Genomic DNA, 24,622 nt, shown 5'->3' on the forward strand with positions numbered 1-24,622 from the left:
CGAACACTACACACAGCATGAGTAGCACATATGACGCACATTCATTCATCACTACCAGAACAAACTACATACAAATAAGGATTTTACAATAGGATTTCGATGGCTTTAGGATATGTACTCTTTTTACTACAGGTGTCTCTCATTGGTGCTATTATTCTTATTCGATTTTGTATAAAATAAAGCCAGTTGTACCAGGAATACATGGCCTATCGCCTTGCCCATTGATGTAACTTTACAACCGACACCCAAATTTACGCCATTGAATCCGCTAAATTTACGCTTATAATCAACTACTTTCATTAATAATATTATAATTTGTTTACTCACCCGGATGCTTCTGCAAGTTGAGTCAGTTTTTGTGCTTTTTTATTGGTCCCGGACAGAAGAAAAATTTTCAACACGAATCGAACAAGAATTGTGACATGGAAGATTTTCGATTTTTCTATTTTGACACTTGCCAACAAACCGGTGGCGGCGTGAGCTTAGCTGTGATTTGAAATGTCAAATAAATCTGCGAAGTTCGAATTCGAAATGACAAAGGTTTGTGTGAAAACTAAAATCAGCTCTGAATAACAAAAATGTACTTTGCGTGAACTTCACGAACAGAGGCCACCGAAGGAAGCTATCCTGCGCACCCCTTCGTTAACAGGTGGCTCTAAAAGCAGTTTGTCCACCCAAAAATTCAAAATTACTTGCTTCTTTAAAACGATTGTAATATCTGCTGTCCATCGCCAGATGTCGCACAGACATGCGCCCAATTTATTAAAATAATAAATAGGTGTTGCCCTCACCGATATGCGCACAAACCAAAATTTTACTAAAATTAATAGAAAAAACTGAGCACGCAGTTTTTTAGCCCGTTCAATTTTAGTAAATATTGGCAAGTCGTAGGTCTTACCATTGATTTTGTGTAAATTTTTTTGCATATGCGAAAGTTTCGTTTCCGGACCCGTCATCGTCGATTCGCCAAGAGTTAGGTGGAGATAGGTGGATTAGATGACCAATCGTCCATCCTTGCTAGCTAGCTTTATTGTTGCTTTTGCATGCAAAATTTTTCGCAAGCGAGCGGATATCAAACCTAGCGAGCAGAAAAGTTCTTTAGTCCATTCAATTAAAAATTAATTTATTTTGCTTCATTTAATTTTTTCAATTCAACTTATGGTTCACTCCCCGGTAATCGATACCGAATGAAACGAAAATAAACTTAAGAATTTGAGTGTATTATTTCTAGTAAGTAAACAGTAAATAAATAAACACGAAAATATTTAAATTAAATACTTATTCTTTACAAATGTACATTATTTACACCAAAAATATCACCCTGCACAACTCTGGTTGGGATACATACATATGACCCAACACAAGATATCGATGATGGTCGTTGTAAATAACGAGATACCAATTTTTTGGTTGTCCACATATCATTGGCTATATATCAAAACCAAATATTCAAAAATTACGTTTATACTTACATAATGCAAAAGTGGGATCGAAGGGGTCCAACGAATATTAATAATAATAATAATAGATTGGCGCTTACACATATGTTAGTGTTTGGCCGAGCTTCTCCTCCGATTTGTGGCGCGCGCCTTGATGTTGTCACACAGAGCGGAGGGACCTACAGTTTTATGCCGACTCCGAACGGCGATTGTATTTTTTATGAGAAGCTGTTTTTCATGGCAGAAATACACTCGGAGGTTTGCCATTGCCTGCCGAGGGACGACCGCTGTTAAGAAAAAACCTTTTTCTATATTTTTTTTGCGATGTTGCTTTGACCAGGGTTTGAACCCAGGTCTTGCGGAGTGGAAGCGCGCACTGCTTACCACTACACCACAGCGGCCAACGAATATTATAAAAACTAATTATTTTAACTACTCGTTCAAGTTGGAAGTAATTTGAACTTGCAAAAGCTATTTAAACTTTGCTTTCGTATGCGAACAGTTGTGTATTGGTCCGTGTGCAAACAGGGAACACCAAACATTGATCACCTAACAGGATGTACTAATCTTACATGAGAAGCGTATAGTATCCAACCCCTGAAGGTTAAACTACCTTTGACAGCGGAACATTTTTCCGCATCATCATTCTTACCCATTTTGAAACGAGCAAGAGTACCCACAAAACATCGATTACAAAAAGATGGTTACTGCATTTCCAAACGTGCAGTTTATATAATAAACTGATTTTATTCTGTACGTTATGATATAAAAAAGACAATCATTTAATTACATCGCAGTAAAAATCTTAAGATTACATGCAAACTTTTTTAAATTTGCGCTTCTTCCATATTATATATGTATGTTTTATGTAGTATATATAGTATATTTCTCTTTGTGTTCAACAATGTCAATAGTTTATCCACATATTCACGTGTGTTAATTTTAAAATTAAATATGTATTTACGTATTTACATATATTTCTTTGATTCGTATCGCTGAGTAATTCATGCATTTTAAAAGGACAATAACATTTTCGTCCGCTGGCCCAAAGTAGGTAAGCAGTGAATGAAATATTTCTTCTTTTTACACCTTTGTGTAAAAATCAACAAAAGTATCAACTAAAAATCTTACAGGTATTTATGTGTGAATTTTAAATCGGTGTCATATGTTATGCCTGCATCAGACACAAACTACTTATCCATGCACTGATACATTATTGTTGGCATTCAACTGCTTTGCCTGTGCTGACGGCTGTTCCGTATTGGCATTATTGACCGTCACATTGACGTTGGAGTTACTATTAACATTTGATCCTATGTCCGGCAAATCCGTTCGTGGTCGCCGAAAGAGTATAACATGAGGTTCTGGCGCATGTATCATATAGTGCACCCAACCAGGACTCTGTTGTACACCCAAATTGCGCCACTCAGTTTCACTCATCAAATGTGATTTTGGTACAAGCTTTGTCAGATCTGGAGGTAGTATGACGTGTCTATAAAACAAGTAATTGTTATTTCGGACTACATACAATAAGGAACAATGCAATTAATTATAAACTGGCCTTGCAACGCAACAGGCTGTCGTATTGTGCCTACCTGTATTCGTAGATGGCATCGAAGTATTTTTCAGAGTATTGTATTTGATCTGCCGGCATTTTGATTGGAATACTGTACTGGTTGCTACTCAGCTGTAACGAAATGTGGCGATTTTGCAAGGATTATTCTTTTTTTGCAACAAGCGTCGTTTGTTTTCACGTCGAATGTTTAGAAATTGCAAAATGTCAATGCTTCTTCTAGCACGAAAACCATTCACTGCAATTGATGACAGCTATGATGCTGCAGCAAACCAGCCCAGTTGCTTGCGTTTTTTACACGCATGGAAATAGCGCATGAACCAAAAATACAATATCACGCAGGTAGGAGAGTAGCCCGTTAGAATCGCATTTAGGAAAGAAGGTTAACGATTTTGACAATAGCCGTTTGTTTACAGTGCTTCGTTGTTTACAATTTGGTGGTGGCTTTTTACAGTAATTTTCTTCATTTTCGCCTGTGACAACATGTTTACGCATAAGGTAAAGAATAATTTAACACAACGGCATGATTTATAGAAGAATTTGCATAATAAAAATGATTATTCATGCGTTCAAAAATTTCGCGGTTTTCTCCGTTCCCTTCATTGTTTACTTCTTACAACAAAGATGGCGTCGAGTTTTCGGCAGCTAGAAAATAACTTTTTTCTTTCTTTCCTTCCCGCGTGATCTTGTGTCTTTCGTTCATGGAAATAGCGCTCGCTAGACGGAGCCATGGTGAAAACAAGGAACCAAAGAATGTCACTTTGAAAATAAATGTGTTCTCGTATTCTTCCAGCAGAATACTCTCAATAGAAAAATTCTGATGAATTTTTATATGTTCCCTCTGAAAGAGAAAAATGTTGGGAAAAGAACGCCAAAGCAAAACTTGCAAATTTCATGAACAGCTCATCGAATTTTTTTTTAAATAAAAAATCACAAATAATAAACCATGACAAGAATATGAATTAAAAGTTTGCCTAAAGCAATTTGCTAAGCAAACGGAAAAAAATTGTTTTTGTATTCTTTCCAAAAATTTTCCTGCAGAAATTAGCGGCTTCTCATCAAAATGAAATGTCAGTTTGGTCTTTGAATTTTCCCAACTTTTCTGAATTTTTCAGTACACGAACAACAAAACCTGACAGTTTTTGAAAGTTATCAAAAACTATAAATACGCGAATACACCTAATAAGCCAAGCATCCTAGACCGTAGTGAAAAGAAAGCTCCAGAATTCACCTCACTCTTTGAAGCTGTCCGCAAAAATTGGTGGCATTATTCAAAAATACAGAAAATGCAACCGAAACTAATTTAAACTGCAAGTCGTGGTAATTTTTGCAAAAAAATAAAAATAAGTTTTGGGGTGCTGAAAGTAAATTAATAAAGGAAATGGTAAACATGTGTTTTAAAAGTGAAAATAACCCTGGTATTCAGTAGTTCAGACTCATTTCAAGTCACTAAATTTGAGACTAGCAACTAATGACTAGCGACTATTTTTGTGATTTGAGATGATTTGGGTATTCAGTAAGAGTCACAAAAAGTTCACTAAAAATGTGTGGTGAAAACAAACACAGACAGTCAATTTCAACTGATGGCATTTATGTATGCCTTTGCTCGCGCCGCTTCAAGCCATGGCCGAGTGGTCAAAGCATTAGACTGCCGCTTGAGAGATGTTCGTGTTCGAGTCCCCCTCAGGCGTAAGGGTTTTTATTTAATTTTTTTCATTCTTTTGGTTAGTTTAATTTTTCTTTAGATTTTTATGTTGCAAAAATAAAAAAAAACAAAAATTTGTTCAATGAATTTGTATGTTATTAAAGCATTTTGGTTTATTTCGTAATGAAATTGTTGTTGAACAATTATTTCTTCACTTCATGTTCACGTTTTTTTTTTTAATAAAATAGAGAGCAATTATATTTTCCTCCATATTTTTCTTTTTGTTACCAACTCAGAGCCAGCTGGAAAATTAGTGACTTTTATTTTTGAGACTAGAGACGTGAGACACCTTCTCGAATACCAAATATTCTCAAAAACCATGTTCACCACGAAAAGTCACTATTAGCGACTAGAGACTGCTTACTGAACCCCAGGGTGAGTGATATTGCTGTGAATAAATGTGCAACAATTAGTATTTGTGCTTAAAGATTTTCTTTGATTTTTATCACTTTCTTTACTTACACATAAAAAACAAGAAAGAAAAAAAACATCAAAAATATAATTGATAAGTTGCTAAACTTGCTCGCTATGAAATTACTAAGTATACTGGACGCTTAATGCTTATTCGATCAGCCGCTTAAACTTTCTTCCACTGAACACACGCAAGCATGGCTGAAGTTCTTCTGCCATAAAACGAATTGTAAAGCGGAAACGGAGTCGAAAAAAGGTAGGAGCAACTACCGGTTCTGAATTTAAGTGTACTTCCGATAATTGTATATAGAAACAAATGCGATTTAATAACGCATTAAAAAGCGAAACAGCTAGGCGCCAAAACTACATTAAGTAAATATCTGGTATAGATAAATCAGTTCCGAACGAAATTTTCTTTAGTGGCATTCCAGTCGTTCATGATGGTCTCCATGACGCACCAAGGTGTTTGCTGTACCGTTCGCGTCGCTGATGAACAAACTCATTCAACCCCCAACCTATTGCAACTTGTTTAGAAAGTGAAAATTGGAAAAAACCCAAATGACATGAGCAAAATAAAGCGAATGAAAATATATAGTCAGAACAAAGCACAACAACGATAAACTGATGGCAAGTAAAATGTACGGACAAGGAAAATGGTGGAAAGTCAAATTGTGTAATTGCAAAGTGCCAGCAATGACAACGTACATATGTATGTATGTATGTATGTATGTATGTATGTATGTATGCATGTACATATGTACAGAATGACAGCGACACAAGATTATCCAGTCAACTAACAGCTAAATAAATACACACACGACGAGTAGCTCGTCCAAAAACGTAAGGAACAAGTGTTGCAAGCGAAGGAGCGAGTTGTGGGTGGGCGATGAGAGTCAACCTAGGTGGGAACGGCGTTGGAACAGGAAACAAATGAACTTTAGGAAGTTTTTGTTTTTGTTCTCCCCGTGTACTGGCACTATGTATATTTTCATTTTCATTCAGGGCAAATCGCGTTTAGTTAAATACAAATGTAAGCGCATACCTACAAATGTACTTAGTTATGTATGTATGTATGTATATATGTAGCATATATTCAAGTGTACATTCCTCCGTATACATATGTATGTATGTATGTATGTACAAACATACATATGTATATATGTATGGACATGGATTCATTGGGTTAAGTAAAAAGGCAGCAAGGCAGGCAGACTGTCAGGCCAGAATATACAGATAAGCGCGTATAGCGCACGGAGAAAAAATATACGCGCAGCACGCAAAATTAAAAAAAAAAATAAAATAAAGGAAAGAGCAAATAATAGAACAATCTTCAAAGTGAAAACAGAAGGAATTTTAATAGTTTAGTCAAATAAACAAGTGGAGCAACTACTTGGCCCATGGCAGTCGAGTCAATCAGTCAGTCAGTTGAACAAATTTAACCTTTTTTAAGTGTTTAACTTCACGGTTTTTGCGATAGCTTCTGAAATTTATGGAAAATTGGAGCAGCGCATAAAAATAGATGAAATACGCGCATAGAAAAGAAATCGACTATATGCACGAATGTGTGTAAGTCATCGGCATATTTGGAAAATTATTATAAAACGAAAAGTGGAAGCACAAAAAAGTACATAAAAAATACAGACAAAATTTTGAAATATTCTAAAAATCGGGTAGTTAACACTTGTACGAACAGCAGAACATCAAATCGACACACACACGAACATATCTACTGACAATCGTATGGAAAGATAAAGAATATTTCAAGTGGATACACTTAAATGGCCAGAATAAGTAAAGTGTTTTGTAAAAGTATTCGAGGAGATAACAGCTTTAAATTTCAATAGAAGAAAATTAGTCTTAAATCATTAGAAAAGTGAAAGTAATAAGTGCATGTGTGAAAACGTATGTACCTAAGCGCTTGGCTGAAGATGGGGTAGGTGAAGGTACGACTAACGGTGCAACGCTGGTCTGGCATCTGACTTAAAACAACTAAATATTAGTGAATGGAATATTGTCAGATGCTGTCTGTGTCATTTGCAAAAAAAAATTCATCACGCAATAGGATCCAGTTGAAAAAAATAAGACTAATCGAAGTATTTATGAAAAATCGCTATCGTTTTCGCCTCACAACCTATGGCATTCCTACGAATACGCCCGTTTGTAATTGCAAAATTTTGCTCGTTGTTCTCAAGTAGTGTAGTCAATCCATTAAAATTAGTGTCCATAATTTATTTTTATAAATTTTATGTGAAAGCAAATGCACGCCAAAAATCATAAAACTTAAACAGTACATCATATTTGACAAAAAAAAATTGCAGTAAAAACAAATCCTTCAATTCGACAAATGGTTGAGGTTGAATATTTCGCAAGCCATTTAAGTGCTATCATCTGTCCCAATAGCATTTTGGCATATGTATGTATGTACATACATACATATTTTATTGCTGTGAGTGATAGAATCACTTGCTCATCAGCGAAACGGACACCTTTACCGCCCTGCGGCTATCTGCCTGCAGCACGGGCAAAATCGAACAAATTCGGCGCTTTTGTCGGCGTCTCTTACTAAATATTCCAGGGGGAATCATCGTGCCCTCATCTTTGAACAAATAAATATGGATGTTTTTTTGTATGTAGGTACATACATACATATGTGCATATGTATGTACGTTTTTATATGCAAACAAAAGTGTGATTAATTCATTAGCAATGAGCAACATCTTTTGAGATACATTTCCATTTCATCATCTTTCTCGAGATCTTTGCGCATATTCATTGTCTGCATTTGCTTTGCCTGCATCTTCGAGAGTATGAGCACCTACATACATACTTCACCTCTTACACCTTGCGGCTTGTGTGCCATTTGGCTTGCCTTAAATTTTCTTTGTGCGTGTTTTCGTTTTAATTTTCGTACGGATTTCCACATTGTATTGTCCATGTGTACAGAAACAAGTAAAGTAATGGTTGAAATAAGCAAAGTAATCGAGAGAGAGAAACATAAAAATCGGAAACTACCGCGAAATTGTGTGGAAAGGAAAATAAAGCTACGATTTTTGCATTTTAATAACTAAAAGAAAAATATTAATAATGCATTGGTTGCATGTTTTAAGATATCAACGGAACAAAAAAGGAAAGAGAACAAATAAAAACGGAAAATGAAAGTGACGTTCCTTAAAAAATTAGGTCGCGTTGTGTGTTGCACAAAAATATCGCATAGAATTAATAATCTATCACGATAGCTACAAAAGTATAACAAGCAGAAAGAAGAAGAAGAACCAGTGAAACAGGTGCAAAAGTGTTAATGATAAATCCAAACCAAGCCAGCTGCACCAACAGGAGTAGAAAAGTATTAAAACCCCCAACCGCAAGCGAGTTTAGAATATTAGGATTAGCTCAATTTTGCATATAGTTTTACCCGCCCTCTCTACTACACGCCCAACCCAACTTGTTTTCCACTCCATATCAATGCAGCCCGCCGCTAGAAAGCAACAGTAAGTGCACGTAGCGCAGAGAACAACACTCAAACCAAAGGACAGTTCTCGATTAGGGCTACGAAGAGGCAGGCGCCCCGTTGCCAAGTACTGCCAGCTAAACAAAAAGAAAAGCAGAAAAAAATGCTTTCAGGCCGCAATGTTGGTAACAAATGATGCACTGAGGCCATAGCGCTGAGCCAAAACAATTGCTTTGCTTATGTGTGTGCAATACTAGCGACGATAAAAGCACACTAGCCCAACCCGCAACCCGCAAACTGCAAGCAGTAAGCTGCCAATACACAGCACAGGGAGGAAAACAGGTGCATGTTTTAAAAGTGACCAACGTTTTTTTTTTTTTTGGGGCGATGAAAAAGCGTTGACCACCACTTATCGCGCAACAAATAACAAGAAAGTGTTGATTTCAGTGCAAAGCAAGTAAATGTATGTATGTACATTAGACTGCATCACCAAAAAAAGTTGCGGTTTTTCCACCGGCATTACAAAATTTATTATATTTTAAGACGTTCACCAAAATATTTGGGAAAAATATTAAGATTTAAGTGAGCTGGAGCGATTTGAAAGAACTTTTTGAAATAAGTCCCCTCAGATGACAAAACAGCTTAAGCTTAAAAAATCTACATAAAAATATTAAAAAATTGTATCAACGGAATCATAATATTTAGATTTTTGAAGCTGTTTTTTAACTTTTTTTAAAGATTTGCTTAAGAAAAACTTGAATAACTGCTCCAAATCTTTACCGATATAGACTTATGAGGTATCAGTGGAAAGGTATTTACTCACCCTTTTTATTTCTGTGCAAAAAAAGCTCATTCAAGTCCCAATTTTTTCTTTATTCAATGCCAACGCATCTTGATTCATCATGGAATGACACTCGTTTATCTTACCTTCCTCTTTCACACTTTGAATGAGCTTATTTGCAAATAAATTAAAAGGGTGAGAAAATACCTTACCAATGATGCCTCATAAGGCTAAATTGGTAAGGTTTTGGCTGACTCATTCAAGTTTTTCTTAAACCAGGGCCTAAACAGCATCAAAAATCCCATTATTACGATTCCGTAGAATTTTTTTATTTTTATTTTTATGCAATCTTTTTAAGCTTAAACAGTTCAGTCATCTGAGGTAATTTTTTCAAAAAAAAAATATTTAAAAAAAAACTGTTTTTATTCATAAAAACCTCTATTTTTAGAGGTATTTTCAAATCGATCCAGCTCACGTAAATCTTAATATTTTTGCGACATATTTTGGTGGAAGTCTTAAAATATAATAGATTTTATAATTCCAATGGAAAACAGTAGGTACCGCTTTTTTTGTATGGGGAGTGTTGCAGTCTAATGTACATGACCGCATAAATATGGCAATTTCTTCTTATGCACAAGCGAGTACAGGTGGAAACAAGTAAATTGATATAGTACAGGGCAGATAAAAGAGTGAACAGTAACACGTTTAAACCTATGGGTGATAAAAGTTTTGTTGATCATCTATTTATTTCAGCAGCCGCTTTGACCGCTTACATATGTATGTATATGTATACATATGTATGACCATATATGCATACATACATAAATACATAAGTACATACGTTCAAGTTATTGAAGCAAAGGTCTGCCCAATAACCCACGACTCGTTCTAAATTAAAAACTACATAGAGAAAAAATGTGTGTTTAAAATATAATTTATAAACAACACAACAAGAAAAACTAGTTGAAAAGGAATTCGCCAGAAAACAAAGTCCAGCACAACAACAACAAAAACATAAGCAACAAAGTAAAAACTTCAAAACGGCAGGCAAATAAACAGCACACATCCCTTCTAATAATCCGCATACACACCACCCACCACTAGCTAACATAGCAAGCAGCCGCCAGCCGCCGCCTGCTGCTAATCGCCAACCGCCAACTAAATTGTCGCCATCACTGTCACCTCGCCGGCGAGTAGTGCAACCACAGCAAATACACAACGAGAAGGGCGGCCATTTACGGTAACTAGGCAAGAAAGTCGACAAAGCTCGACAGCCTATCAACTTTACCAAGCAACCAAACAACCAAGCAACCGACCGGCCGACCGAGCCGCCGAGGGCACAACACAATCATTCAGCTCCAAACTCGGTGACGTACTCTTATGAAAATGAATGCCAGTCTCATTTACGAAATCCTCATGTATTTAAATTCATTCTACTTTGGTATGTACGCCACATTTGAGATTGGTGTCGGTGTCCTCAAGGCAATCGGATTGAATTATACTTCGAATGAGCTAACGCACGAGGGGTGCATATTACTCGCATTGTGCATCGTCGAGACAATACGAATTGTATTAGGTCGGAAGAGCAGTCTAAGCGATCGTGGTATGTAAATAAATGTTTTTCACTTGTTTATTACTTGTCCATTCAAAATACATACTTTCAATGCTATACATACATAAATATTTCCTTTATGTTCCATTTTGTATGATGAGTGGGGTAGGGGGGGTGTGTGACTGCGTACGCATTATTGCTGTTCACATGCCTACACTTTTAGCAAAAACATTGCATCTACCTATTGCACAAACCCTGCAGGAAAAAGTAAATAAAGTATGGGAGTGGTATCCAAGGTCTGAACTATTACTAATTATAATGGAATAAAAGTGTAAAACGACGAAAAAGTATACATAACGCAATTCCTTCCGAGCTCTCTGAATAAGCCTCGCTATCAAACTTTTTTTTATATATAATGAATACTTCTTAAGCATGAGCAGCTTTATATTGTTGAATTCCGAATTAAAAATAGTTACATTGTTCAGCAAAAGCCTATACATAAAGACGTGAGGACTCAAAGGCCTATATATAACAAATTTTGGATGTGTTTATAAATGGCTAGAGGCCCGAGAGATTTATATAAGTATGCTGGAAATTCGAGTACATATGTATTACTAGGTACAAGGTACGACTGACGCTGTAAACCATTTACATACATATTTACTCATTTTCACCTTTAATAGTCTCCCCAATTCCTATAACGCTCCATGCGAATTTTCCATTGTTCGAAATAGTGCTTCAGATAGACTTCAGATAGCACGCCGGTTTCTCTTTCACAGCTTCAACACTGCGTTACAGTAATTGGCTAGAAATATCTTGATAAATACTACGTAACGAGCCGGCGCATTGTCTTGGTGGAGAACCGATTACTATTCTTTCCACAATTTGAGTCGTTTTTTTCTTTCACGGTTTTCACGGTTAAGGTACCTACTCAATCTTAATGACATCTCACAACATATCTGTGCTCTATTGGTACTCTCACATTTTTCGGGCGAAACAAAAATTGAGGATTCTTAAAGCAATCTATAAAAGTTCACAATGTGTACCGAATGTCCTTTATCCATGTTCAATACCAATTTCCTACACAACATACCCATTTTTACGTATTTACGTTGTACTAAAGTTGTGTATTCATGTTGGCGCCAATAAATTTTAATTGTAATGTTTTTAACTATAACATTACAATGCTTATAGTAATGTATTAAGTTCATAATATTAAGGCTGACTCACTTGTAGAGCATAACTAAATATATGAATATGTATGCATGTGTATATATTTACATAAGTATGTAAGTACTTGTATATGTATGTATGGACCAGCATACTTCTTCAAATCGTAGCGAGTGACGGCAGCAGGGAGATTTGTTAAGCGATAAGTATTTGATAGTAACTGGAGCACAGTGGTCCTCAACGGCCTACAATTTACCGTAAGTTTCATTGATAGAAGGTACAATATTTACACAGAAGTATCAACTTCTCAACACTAGTAAATTTGGAATTGTTACTGCAACCGGAAAAAGAGTTATTTTCTGTTTTTCGTTAGATCTACTTCAGGGTCATCTGATCCATCGCTAGAATAATCTTCAGAAAGAATCGTCATGCACATTAAAAAAATAAAAATGTTGGCCCTTATTCAACAACAATTTAACAGGGCTGCAAACCGGTTTCGAACCGAACGGGTTTTCGAACCGAACTGTCGCTTTTTTCGGGCTTCGAACCGAACCACGAACCGAACCGGTTTTATTTTGAAATGCCAAAACCGAACCGAAAACCACTCCAAAAAATGGTTCGGTTCGGTTCAAAAATTAAAATCCACTAAAGCATTTTTCAAGTTCTGTAATACTTGGTCTAAAAATGCATCCCGTATAGTAAAAATGCAAATTTTTTTTTTATTTGATGGCAACCCCGTGAGTTGTAATTTCGTCCATATAGAGAATGCTAGATTTTTTTTTTTATATAGAAGAAAATGCTTAACAATGCTTGTTAAACACAAAATTTATAAAACACGGATTTTTAAAGTTTGGATTAAAAAGTTTGATGCAATTTTGTTGAAATTCGTAGATTTTTTCTAATTTTCGTACAAAGTTTGAAATTTTGATTTAGTTAGCTTGTTGTTATATAGCGAGCTATACTTTTATAAAAAATTAATTAAACCCACAAAAAAAAAATAATCAAATGCCACACTAGTATTATTTTGATCATAAATATACTTGTACATATGAAGTTAAGGCCAAGTTTAAGCTCGAGCCTACCGAAAATGAGGTTTTCAACATTAAGCCAAGATTTTCAGGGTCAATTCGAAATTCAGAGTATGCTGTTTTAATTTACATACTCGACTAGGCTCACCAAACCTTAAAAAGTTTATAAAAATTTTTCTAATTTCACTTTGATCGCGTTGATTTTAAATAATTTTTTTTTTTGTTTTCTTCCATAGAAAATAATTATTCAACAAACATACTTTGTATGGAAGAAAATCCGTGAAAAAATGCTAAAAGTCAACTTAAAACTTAAAACTTTTTTCCTAGAAATTCTTATTAAAAAGTTTGCAATTTAGATGAAATTGTGCAGAATATTCATAGCTTTTGCACAAAGTTTGAAAATTGGGTTTACATGTTTAAAAAAATAAGCATTAAATAAAGAAAAGAAAAATAGCCAATACTTGATAAAATGTCGCGTCCCTATTTTTTCGACCATTCTACATATATACATCTCAATAACAAAACCTTTATTAATTTTAATATTATGGCAATATACTTTAGCATTAAGAAATTGAACCAATTGAATCGAACCGCGGTTCAGGGATGCTCTTGTACCGGTACAAGCCTTTTCTATTTAAGTGGTTCGAACCACTGAACTGAACCGCACACAGATTTTTGGAATGGTTTGCAGCCCTGCAATTTAACAAGAATTTCTCCACGATTTTAAATTACAGTTTATAATAATTCTGCTGAATCGGTCCCTACAACCGATTCTTTCTCTTTATATTTTTTTCTTAAAATCAAGGTCGTGGGAAGTATTTTTCTATATACATATGTACATATTTTCAAACAGTTTTTATTGCTCCGAAACAAAACCAAATAGCTCTGTCGGAAAGCCTTCACAGGAGAGTTTTGTAAATTTATTAAATAATGCAAATGCAATTAATACATATGATTTACATATACATTTAATATGACTGGCGAAAATTGTGTCAACGACAATTTTAAACCCCGACAATGCCAATTTGTCCCTTTTTCAATGGAATTTCTCATGGAATTTAAGAGGTGGTGACAATTGTTTTTATAAAACAAAGTACCCACCAAACTGTCGAATATTAGTCACTGATAACATGGAGAATGCCTGTCTTTACAAAATTATCACTGTCGCTTTATGAAATAGGCCCCTGGTAGAATTTCGTTTCAAGTGCGGTTTTAAAGTATGAATAACAGTTTTCTTTGACATTTCTGTGAAACTTGTGGACCGTTGTGGACCATTGTATGAATGTATGTATGTATGTATGTATGCATGCATGTATGTATAAGGCAACTAAAATGCGAAATGTTTGTTTAAAATAGGCTTGCATATGAGGCATTCCACACTATTTCAATTGGTGAAAAACTACTTTTGACAAAGAGTCAGAGATTTATAAAAGATTTTTAATTTTTTTTTAAGTCAACTTTTCCATACGTTTGTTAATGAACAATTTAGAAAGTAGCTAAAAAAACATGTTTGCAGCTTTTTAAAAATCTGCAAAAAATATATGTAATAGAGTGAATATCAAAGATTTAACTGACAAATTTTTAAAGGGTGTCTCGATATAGGACCTGAGATATTAATTGTTTAGTAAAGCAGTGACTGATAAAAACATTTAAAAAATAAAAAATTTAAATTCAAATTACATCAAAATACGTCAAGTGGGCCACTTACAAACCTTTTCTTTCGGATAACCAAGATAGGTCCGTACTTTGGTAGAGGTCCAGGTAATATTTGTTTGCCTATACTTTATTTTGCAATAATCCTCTTACTTTGCAAAAAATTGCGAATTTAAAATTAAAATAATTATTTCTTTGATTGGCCATATCCCCTGAACGGGCAGAGATAACTTAATCATTTTAGTTTAAATTAAGCGGAAAACTATATTTTCTAAGTTAAGTGTTCCTCCAAAACACGTTTTTGTCGAAAAATGTAAAAACTCGTGAGATTTGCTCATATATTTATTTACATGAAATAGCAACGATGGAAACCAAGAAAATCTGACCAAAAGTCTAAACCCGTAACACGAGTATAAACTTTTTAATTTTATACATTCATAATTATAATCGATAAATGACGCTAAAGTCTAAATATGAAGTTATTTTAGAGTCCAAGGCAAATGTGGTTCATACTCACGTTCATCATACGCACTTCATGCTCATTTTTTATTAAAAATAAACAAAAAAAATCATTAATTGTGATATAATAAGGCCGCTCTTCTGAACATTTCATGTTCATACTATAAAAAAAAACTAAACATATTCATAAAAAATAAAGTAGCTTTAAAAAAGGTTTATAAATTGATTAATGTATGAAAGCGTCAATTTATAAAGCTCTTTAAACCTACTTTCTTTTTTATGAATAAGGCCATACAACTTTTAAGGTATTATAATTATACCTAAGGCTATATTTTGAAAAAAAATAAAATAAAAATAAATTTCAAAAATATTTTCGAATTTTCACAAATTTTGTTTTTAAATTTTCACTTCCGGTGTGGTCTAAGAAAAAATTTTTTTTTTTTTGGAAAATTGATGTCGCATTTTAAAAAGCGAGAAATTTTCTCACAAAATCGGGAAGTTTGAAAAACCTAATTTTAGTTTTACCTATTCTTTGGAAGCCCATAACTCGAAAAGTAACCATCATATAAAAAAAAAATATATGCGCACAATTTCATATTTCACACAGGTACCATTAACCAAAATTTGAAGAAATTCTAAAGCATCACCATTTTTCCCTGTTCGCTTCCGTGTCCGTGTTCATATTATGAACGAAAGTTTCGAACGTTGTACGAAAACCAAGACTACAAAAGTTTTTCGTAGCATTTTTACGAAATTTTATTTTCAGTGTGTGTAACATAAGTATGTATGCATTTCTGTATGCTCCTGCCTGCTGCTCTTAATACACACACACACACATACACATGTATACTTTGCTAGCACACATGCTACGAGTGTAATTTGTATTAAACACATAAAAATAAACTTTATTTTATAATTTCTTTCGCATATAAATATACTAACTTAATAAAAATTCCCATTTTCTTCTCTTTCCAAAGGTTGGCAAGCAACAGCATCCGTAATATTAACACTGCCCAGCCTTGCTCTCGTCATCTACTTATGTTGTTTTCAAACCTACGTTCTCAAACTCGAAATTATTCTGAGTGCCTTAATGATAGCCCTCCAAGGTGCTGAACTAGTGTATGCCGGTGTCTTCATTTGCACCATGTTCGGTGATGTTTCGTATACCTAGCAGTCGATAATAATTTATGTACAACTGATACACTTCAATTCGAATGAATTTCACGTCTTTATTTTCCCAATGAATCAGCGAAAATGTTGATGCCAAAGGTGCCAATGATCGTAAAAATCACGCAAGCAAATACCCTGGTACGGAAGTCAACAACCCGACGAAAACGTAAGCGAAGAAGACGACGTACTCATATACCAACAAAACCGATGATAATGATAGCGATAAGGAAAGCGGAACTCGAAGCAACCGAAAAATGTGGAAAACTCAGTTGGATTCTAGCGAGATGAGACACTGATAAGTACGAGTAATATAGACATACTACTACATACATACATAATAAATGCCTACTATTTAAGAGAACAAAAAGCCAGCATTTTAATGTAAAGGATATCATTTATATGTACAAATGCACCTAGTCGAATGGGGAAAAGATAAAGAAAAGAGCTAAAGTGTCAAGCGGATCGCAAAAAGAGGGAAGAGAAATAGGGAAACGGAAGGTGAGAAACCGACGATAGCTCTGTACATAAATATGTACATATGTATGCAGCACAAAAGGCAAACCAAAACCATCTCAATGTGCAAAGGTCAAAAATTAGCATACATTGGCAGCTCCAAGTTGACGTATGCAAAATTCAAAAATACAATTAATGTAAGTGCTGCTGACACAAAAGATAGCTGCAACACCAAAAAAACCAGAAAATGTGCAATCTATTGTTTCACATACAAAGAAACGCTGTCTTCGAAAGCAGAAACATTTGTCGATTTCAACTTTGCACAATCAGGTGAGTCGCTGTCTGCGCATTTTTAAGCTTCTGCCTTTTGCGAATATTATGTATTTATTTAAACTTTATACCAAACAGACACTTATTGCACTTGATTTCCGCCATTGTTCTATGCACTTTCATCGAAAATTTGCTGCACGGCTCAATTGTTCGAATTTTAAATGTTGTAATTACCGAACGCGACATATCTCGAAACCAAAAATACACAAACTGAATTCTATGATTTGCATTTGTAGGCTAGATTGGCGCTATCTTATGCAGATTCTAAGACTTTCTATGCATTGCTAAATTTGCCTCAATCATATTAAAAATAGCCACCACCGCCACAGCTAGCCACCGCCACTGTGAAAAATTAAAAAAAAAAAAAAATCATACTCAACAAAATCAAAACAAATGCATACTCGTAGAAAGGTAATGAACGTATCGGTGTGTGTGTGTGTGTGTGTGTGTGTGTGTGTGTCTGTTAGTCTAAGGTGTGCAATAATCGTCTTAATTAGGTGCATGGGCAATGGATGCAATCGGCTGCAGCTGTGAATGGCGGAAAATTGTTATAAACTAAAAATTTTATGACTCCATACGCTAAAATGCAGCGTAGATGCACACACCTATACATTAGGGTTGTTAATTTTTCGGCTTTCCGATCCCGTAGTTTTCGGGATGTCGTTATCACAGTCCCGCATTTAGATATTCATTACTTTTCAACTCAAAAAATCGAAAAAATTGCTTTTATTTTGTTTGAGAACCATAAAATAAATCATAACTAAATGAGTTTGAAAGAAGTTTGTAATTTCAAAGTTATGATTTCCAAAAATTATTTAAAAAATTCAATGTAAAAATATGGGTCGGGATCCCGGGATCCCGGGATTAACATTCCTAGTACATATGTATATGTAGTATGTTTATATTTGCTATTTATTTGTATGCATAAAAATGCATTGTTTTGAGAAAAAAAAATCATACATACATAAATATATGTATAGCACAAATGCATGAACAAAAGAATTTAGGCTGAACTTTAGACAATAATTCTTTTTTTGTATTTTCACATGTATGCATGGGTGTGAGTGTACATGAGATTTCCACATAGAGGGTATTCAAAGGTTTCATACTTGAATTTTTAGCGAAACTGCCTGGTTTAAATTAAATACTTTTTCGTCTTCCATTAAAATAATCTACAACATACCTTTGAGAAACTTTTATTCAAAGTTACGAGTTCTTTGAACAGTGTTACTCTAAAGATATTCCGATTCAAAATACGGGGCTTATGTATATCTGGGATTGTAGTTATCAATCAGAGAAACATTCAACCGCTAACAGCTTGCAGTCATAAAAGTTGCAAGGATACGGTGTCCTTGAATTATATAAGAGACCTCTATGTCAGTCTTCCGAGTGTTTTTTTTGTACCATATAACAACATTGAAACGACAACAAATTTAATGTGTTTTAAAAAATGCCATACGGAAACAGACTTAAGTGAGATCTCCACCGAAAGCCATAACGCACAGTGGGACGTCCCTATATAAGCTGCGGTCGAAAGTAGTAACCGTACTACAAATTCGCTGAAATTTCGTTTATGTGATATTCTGCACTTAGGAATGAGGAATTGTGGAGAATGGTAAAAGTCGACTCTACGCCTACAGCTCTTGTCTGTGAAAATGGTAAACGTTATCCAATTTTAAGGAAAGTCCGAGTATATTCTGGTTTTAACCAGAAAAGCATAAATCTGAATCGGTTTTTGTTATCGTCCACCAATTCTAGAAATATTGGCACAAATTAAAAAAAAAAACATATTTTTTGATGAAATTTGAAATTAACTTATGGCGATTTAAATTAGTCCTGAACTAGTCGTGAACAGGCTTCGAATTGGTTCTAAACTAGTCCCGAAATGGGCTTGAAATATCCCAGACCTAGTCCAGAAATGTTCATTTGTACACACCAGACGCGCAATTACAGGTTTCTGCTGGGTTACACAAGAAGTAGTCACAAATTTTCTGCTGGGTTAACGCAAATTTCACCCACACCGAGAGCTAAGATGTTTGTTTACCCATCAAAAACCATTGAGGAAAATATCGATCTCAAACTCAAATTTAGTGTATCAGTCAAGTCTTTCAATTCATCCCATCCGGACCGGATTGCAGCAGTGACTATGCTTGACTTTGGGACAAATGCACGTGACTGTAGGGTAAATGAACGTCCTTGATGACGTTCCTTACAAAAACTGTGCCAAACAGCCGCACACTACTGGTACATATTTGAATACAATGTATGATTAAACTAATGCAACGGTATTCATGTAATGTCTGTCTGTCGCTCGAGTGTCGTTCGCGCACTTATTGTGAATTGTTATAAAGCGACATGATTTTCATCGGCCGACCGATCCTTACATACCTATATACATACATATGTATATAGCACCTAGTCAAAGGTAGTACCGCCAACGGAACTGCATATGCAATGGTCGCTGCAACGCCGCCAGCTTGCCGTGGTCAGTCTATAAATACGCGTCGAGACAAAAGTACATACGAGCAAGAGACCGGTGATACGCGACCAATTTTGAATACGACTACGTATGTTGGTACCCAGAAGAAAAAGTTTTGAATTATTTGTCGCAGACGCCGTAACATGTTGGTTAGCTGCCGTGCTATTTTTATAAACAAACTGAATAATTAAAATAATAATGTAGTGCAAAAAACTACATACTTACATAGTTATGTTAAGCAAGATAATCGAAATTTTCAAACTGCGAAGCATGGAAAATCCAAAGACACACACACACGCAAATCAACGAACTGGATTTGTTTAGTGCTCTCAAGTACATACATACATGTGTATGTAAATAAATAGTGAGTTAGGGAGTTGGAAGTAATTGAGTTGTAGCGCAATGCCGCCACCAAAGAAGCCACCAATCCACGTGCCGAAGAAGGCCAATCCAAGTCTTGGCTACGAAGTGCTCATCTACTTGAATTCCTTCTATTTTGGAATGTTCGCCTGTTGCGAATTGAGTATGGGTCTGCTGAAGGCCATTAATCTTTCGTATCCGAGTCACGTTCTGGCACGAGATTCGGGTGTTTTGATTGGTTTTTGCATTTTAGAGACCGTTCGCATCATACTCGGGCGCAGAGGTTCACTAGCCGAAAAAAGTAAGAAGAAAATTATTGTAGTATTTGTGTATGTTTATTTGCAAACCAAAAAAAAAAGTACTCTCGTTAAAGCAAAATTGGTTCGAAAATTTTTAGTTAAGTATATTTTAAATACCTCGGGACATTTTCACAGTTAACTAGCCTATCAAATTTACTGAGATGCCTAGTTAATTTTAAAGTGTGCACAAGTTTGCCAACCGATTTTTTTTTTTTAACTTATAAAACAAAAACGTGTAAATAATTTAATTTTTGCGGATATGTAAGAAATGCTGCAATTTATAGAAAATATAAAGGAACTACCAAAGGATTGCAAAGAATAATATTGGTGCGATAAGACGAAAGATTGCACACAAACACTCAATGTGGAACCGGACGCACGAAAAGATCTCCAAAGAGAAGCGTACTAATTTAAAGAGCGCTTTAGGAAACGGAATACAGAACTAGGGCTCACTCTTTGAGCGAAAGTACGAAAATCGGCAGTTTTTTTACAACAAATATATGGCACCGTTATGGCGTCGTTTCGCACAAACGCACAGCAAAGCAAAAAAAAAAAGACGCTAGTTTTTGCCTTTCGCATTTTTGCATCAAAGAGTGAACTGCCTTAGAGATTTTTTTCTAAAATTCTTTAGTTCTTCATTTATTTATTTGTTTAACGTTTTCTGCTTTGATAAATGAAAAACAAACATTCCGCAAAAAAACCGAAATTTAACTGCACACTATTGTAGAGCTGAATACCGGTTAATTACCGTGGTAAATATTTTTTTCCTTGTAGTTCAGCCAAGCCAGCTCAAGAAACAGGGGTGTAACGTGCCGAGCCCCCATCCATGCCACGTCTACAAAAAATTTATTTAAAGGTCACACACATATATTCAAAATTTTAGTGGGGATCGATCGGCACTTTAAACATTTAATTTATAATGGTGTTCCCAACACTCGTATAAATGTTCAGCTCTATGCGAATTGTTGCAAGATTGCATGTCTAACTTGACCGGACTATTACTATGGATATCACTAATGTCACTTTGAACAACACGTGGATACATGGCGTATGAGTAACATTAAGGCCAAAAAAGGAATTCATTAAATTTAATAATCGATAACGTGGAAGTGATTAGTCACAGCACTGAAATTATTTAGATACGTTTTTTTTCCACAAAACGTGAAATAAACCATCAGTGATTGTAGCAGCGATGCGCTAATTGCCTAATTTGTTAATATAATTACCATTTCCTGACAAATTGAAAATTAGAACATTTCATTTGAGGGTACACCTAAAAATTGTACAAGACTGACTGGGCTACGCAGGGCCGGATTTAATTAAGCACAAGCTACATAGGCGCTAGCCTTGGGGTCCCGCGCCACATGAAAAATTAAAAATAAAGAAAGAAAAGAATTATAATAAAATTATAGTTTAAAAAACTAAAACCTCCCTATTATAATTGCCATTCGTAGAAATCGCCGAGTTAATAAAAAGAAGGTAAAAAGTGAAAAAATTATGTATTTACAATTTTTAAGAAACGAAGGAGGCACTGAAGGCGAGTCAATAAAAGACATGTTTAGTTCGTTTTTTACCCTAATCGAAGCGGATTCACATTAAAGTATAACGTAATTTAAGTACTGAATAGCTGATTTAGTCTAGTAAGCAAAGGAAAATGCGTCGCATTGTCGGGTCGACGGCAAGTAATGTGAGTATGCGTGCCACCGGCACAGCCATAGGGATCGGGTTGATACCACTCACTCCCGCGGGACACAGTTTCGACAGCTTTGATCTAAGTCATTGTGATTACAAATTTCAGTTGTGACTTTTGGTAACTTTTAAACTTTCTATGAGTATAAAGGCCCGTCTACATAGAACTTTCGCGTCGATTTGAAGTTCGCATCGCTCGTCAAAACAGTGATTTTTTCAACATTCAACTTTTCAATAAATTTAATTATAAAAATATATGATTTATAAAAAGTATTATTAAAGAAAATATTAAAAATGGTGGCTGTGGTGCAAGTGTTAGGTACATGGCGCAAAATAAGCAGGTGAATTAATAAAGCAGCTTTCTCGCCATGTGTTCTGTCATTCGGCTATATTATACAAAATTTTCAAGAAAAATTTTCAAATAAGATGGTGTCAAATCAATATAACAGAGCAATTCTGGCAACTGTCTTTCAACTCAACCCAGTCTTTCGAAACTTACGTTAATGTTAGCAGAAAATATGACATTTTTTGAGACATACGAAAACGACGTGGATAACAATTTAGGGAACGAGGTAATACACTTTAAAAATTTTTCCATGGTCACCAAATTTCCAACTTCAGACGTCCATTATGGAAGACAGGCTTTACTGACCATCGAAAATGACGTTTTGGGGCAAATAAACCACGATGACGTTATCAAAGACTTCATTAAAATGAAAATTATTAACACAGAGAATTGCAACTTTCTAATAGTACTAAGTACTTTTGTATGTTCGATAATTTTTTTTGTATGGAAAAAAATAATAACACCGTCCGCAAAAAAATTGCCATTAATAAACGCGGCTTTTTAGCTACTTCAAATTTGCACTTTGTTGTACTAAAATTGTAAAAGTGTATAAAACTCCATACTTGTAATTATTCAGAAATATCTGATTGTAAAGTTGCAAACTAGTATGCAAATGTAGAGATTTTATTTTTATATTTTGTGTTGTAGTATGAACTACTATACTAAAAAAAATGCTTAAAGAAACTAGAATGAAAAACTTTGCATACATAGTTTTTTTTTTTGAAAATTAAGCATTCTTAAGCCGCTTTGGTCTGATACCCATATTATAATAATACGGTATTTATCTTAACAATTTAATCGAATTAAAATTTTCAAACATGTGGCAAATATCTTCAAAAATATTTTTCAGGAAGCTGTCTTAAACTTCATTACAAGTTGTAAATTGATATCCAAATTGTAATACATATTACATGAATCATCCTGAGCTAATAGCGAAAGAATCAGAAAAATAATTATTTTATTTGTTGTTGTTTTTCTTATATGTGGAACTTTTATTTATCGTTGTATTTTCTCATATGTGTACCTTCTCTTTGTTGTTTTTTTTTTTTCTTATATGTAGAAGTTGTATTTGCTGTTGTTTTTTCTTAAGTGGGGTATTATATGGGCAGAAAGTAGTGCTCACATTTTCGACCATAACTCTGAATCTATTTGTGTATTTATCGGATAGCAAACAAACATAAATTGGTTTTTAGTAAATATGTGCATACCAATTTAAAAAAAAAAAAAAACACAAAAAAAGAATCGACCGTCATTTTGGTGTGCAACAATTCTGCTGTCGGCAATGGCAGTTCATTGTAAGTACACAGTTTCGGCAATTTGCCGCCCGGCACAAACGCAAATGCACACTTGCCCTAATAAAAATATAGGTATAATAGTACAATATCACTTAAATATAATAGTTTGGCTCGTATTATATGCTTAAAATATTTTGTGCAAAAATTTTTTTTTCGTATATCCTTCTAAAATGTCTTTTTTTTCTATATTCAGGTTGCCATTAATAATCTCTTTCTTTTTCTTATTTTACAGGTTGGCCAGTTATTTTATCGGTTTTCCTAACAGTTCCATGCTTTCTCGGTGTCTCCTATATACTCCTTCTGCAAGAATATAAACTACGTCTGGAATATGTACTTTGCACATTAGAGATCGGTTTATATCTGACCGAAATTTGGTATGCAATGCTATTTGTTTTTTCACTATGTCGTCCAGTAACTTATGAATAGGACTAACAAGGTTTATAAACATGTAAATTAAGAAAAAAATAATAATCAATGAAAGTATGTATAAATATACATTGTATATACGTAAAATAAAAAATAAAATAGAATCAAAGAATTCAATATGTATGTAAAAAAAATGTGAATAGATGCATACACTACAATGCAACAAAATACGAAAACAAATAAATGTAAAAAGATGAAAAATGAACAAATCATAGCAATATACAACAAAAGAAATGAATGAAGGAAAGGAGATCAAATAACAAAATTAAAAATTAATGTTTATAAAATAAAATGAAAAACAATAAATTATGAAATTAACAAATTTTTAATATATATACATAGTACAGTAAACATATGTATAGTATGTATGTATGTAAGCGAATAACTGTAACGCCAAAGGAGTATAATTTATATACTAAAAGCGGAAAATATGGAAGATGTGTTAACAAAAAAATTAATAGGCCCAAATATAAGACAACAAGAAATACTTTTCAGACTTTTTAAGACAATTTTTTTGTAATACAAACATACTTATACTAAATTAAGAGAAAAAAAA

The 24,622-nt window shown here is 34.4% G+C and overlaps 4 protein-coding genes across 6 annotated transcripts in view; 2 read left to right on the forward strand and 2 right to left on the reverse strand.

Moving 5' to 3' along the window:
* Positions 1-462, reverse strand: part of CycG (cyclin G) — a 50,452-nt gene extending 49,990 nt beyond the window's left edge. For both annotated transcript variants that reach the window (XM_017611110.1, XM_017611113.1), the window contains exon 1: positions 328-462. The gene's annotated coding sequence lies outside the window, so the exon portion shown is untranslated. The remainder of the gene's footprint in view (positions 1-327) is intronic.
* A 1,685-nt stretch (positions 463-2,147) lies between these two features.
* Positions 2,148-3,243, reverse strand: Cks85A (Cyclin-dependent kinase subunit 85A). The gene is made up of 2 exons (XM_017611117.1): positions 3,035-3,243; positions 2,148-2,931 (listed from the first exon to the last, which is right to left on the reverse strand). The coding sequence occupies exons 1-2, from the start codon at positions 3,091-3,093 to the stop codon at positions 2,634-2,636; spliced, it is 357 nt and encodes a 118-aa protein (XP_017466606.1). The 5' UTR covers positions 3,094-3,243; the 3' UTR covers positions 2,148-2,633.
* A 2,560-nt stretch (positions 3,244-5,803) lies between these two features.
* TMEM216 (Transmembrane protein 216) lies at positions 5,804-16,927 on the forward strand. 2 transcript variants are annotated; one of them, XM_017611116.1, is made up of 3 exons: positions 5,804-6,158; positions 10,215-10,960; positions 16,197-16,927. In XM_017611116.1, exons 2-3 carry the CDS (start codon positions 10,738-10,740, stop codon positions 16,388-16,390), a joined length of 417 nt encoding a protein of 138 aa, XP_017466605.1. In that variant the 5' UTR covers positions 5,804-6,158; positions 10,215-10,737; the 3' UTR covers positions 16,391-16,927. The 2 variants fall into 2 exon arrangements, with proteins under 2 accessions (XP_017466605.1, XP_017466604.1); XM_017611115.1 differs by lacking the exon at positions 5,804-6,158 and adding an exon at positions 8,205-9,039 and having other exon boundaries at positions 9,996-10,960.
* A 2,380-nt stretch (positions 16,928-19,307) lies between these two features.
* Positions 19,308-24,622, forward strand: LOC108359302 (transmembrane protein 216). The gene is made up of 2 exons (XM_017611114.1): positions 19,308-20,312; positions 23,873-24,622. Exons 1-2 carry the CDS (start codon positions 20,054-20,056, stop codon positions 24,064-24,066), a joined length of 453 nt encoding a protein of 150 aa, XP_017466603.1. The 5' UTR covers positions 19,308-20,053; the 3' UTR covers positions 24,067-24,622.

This window comes from Rhagoletis zephyria, unplaced genomic scaffold (assembly GCF_001687245.7).
Source record: "Rhagoletis zephyria isolate East Lansing unplaced genomic scaffold, Rhagoletis_zephyria_1.1 Rzeph_scaffold_00371, whole genome shotgun sequence".
Taxonomy (NCBI): Eukaryota; Metazoa; Arthropoda; class Insecta; order Diptera; family Tephritidae; genus Rhagoletis; species Rhagoletis zephyria.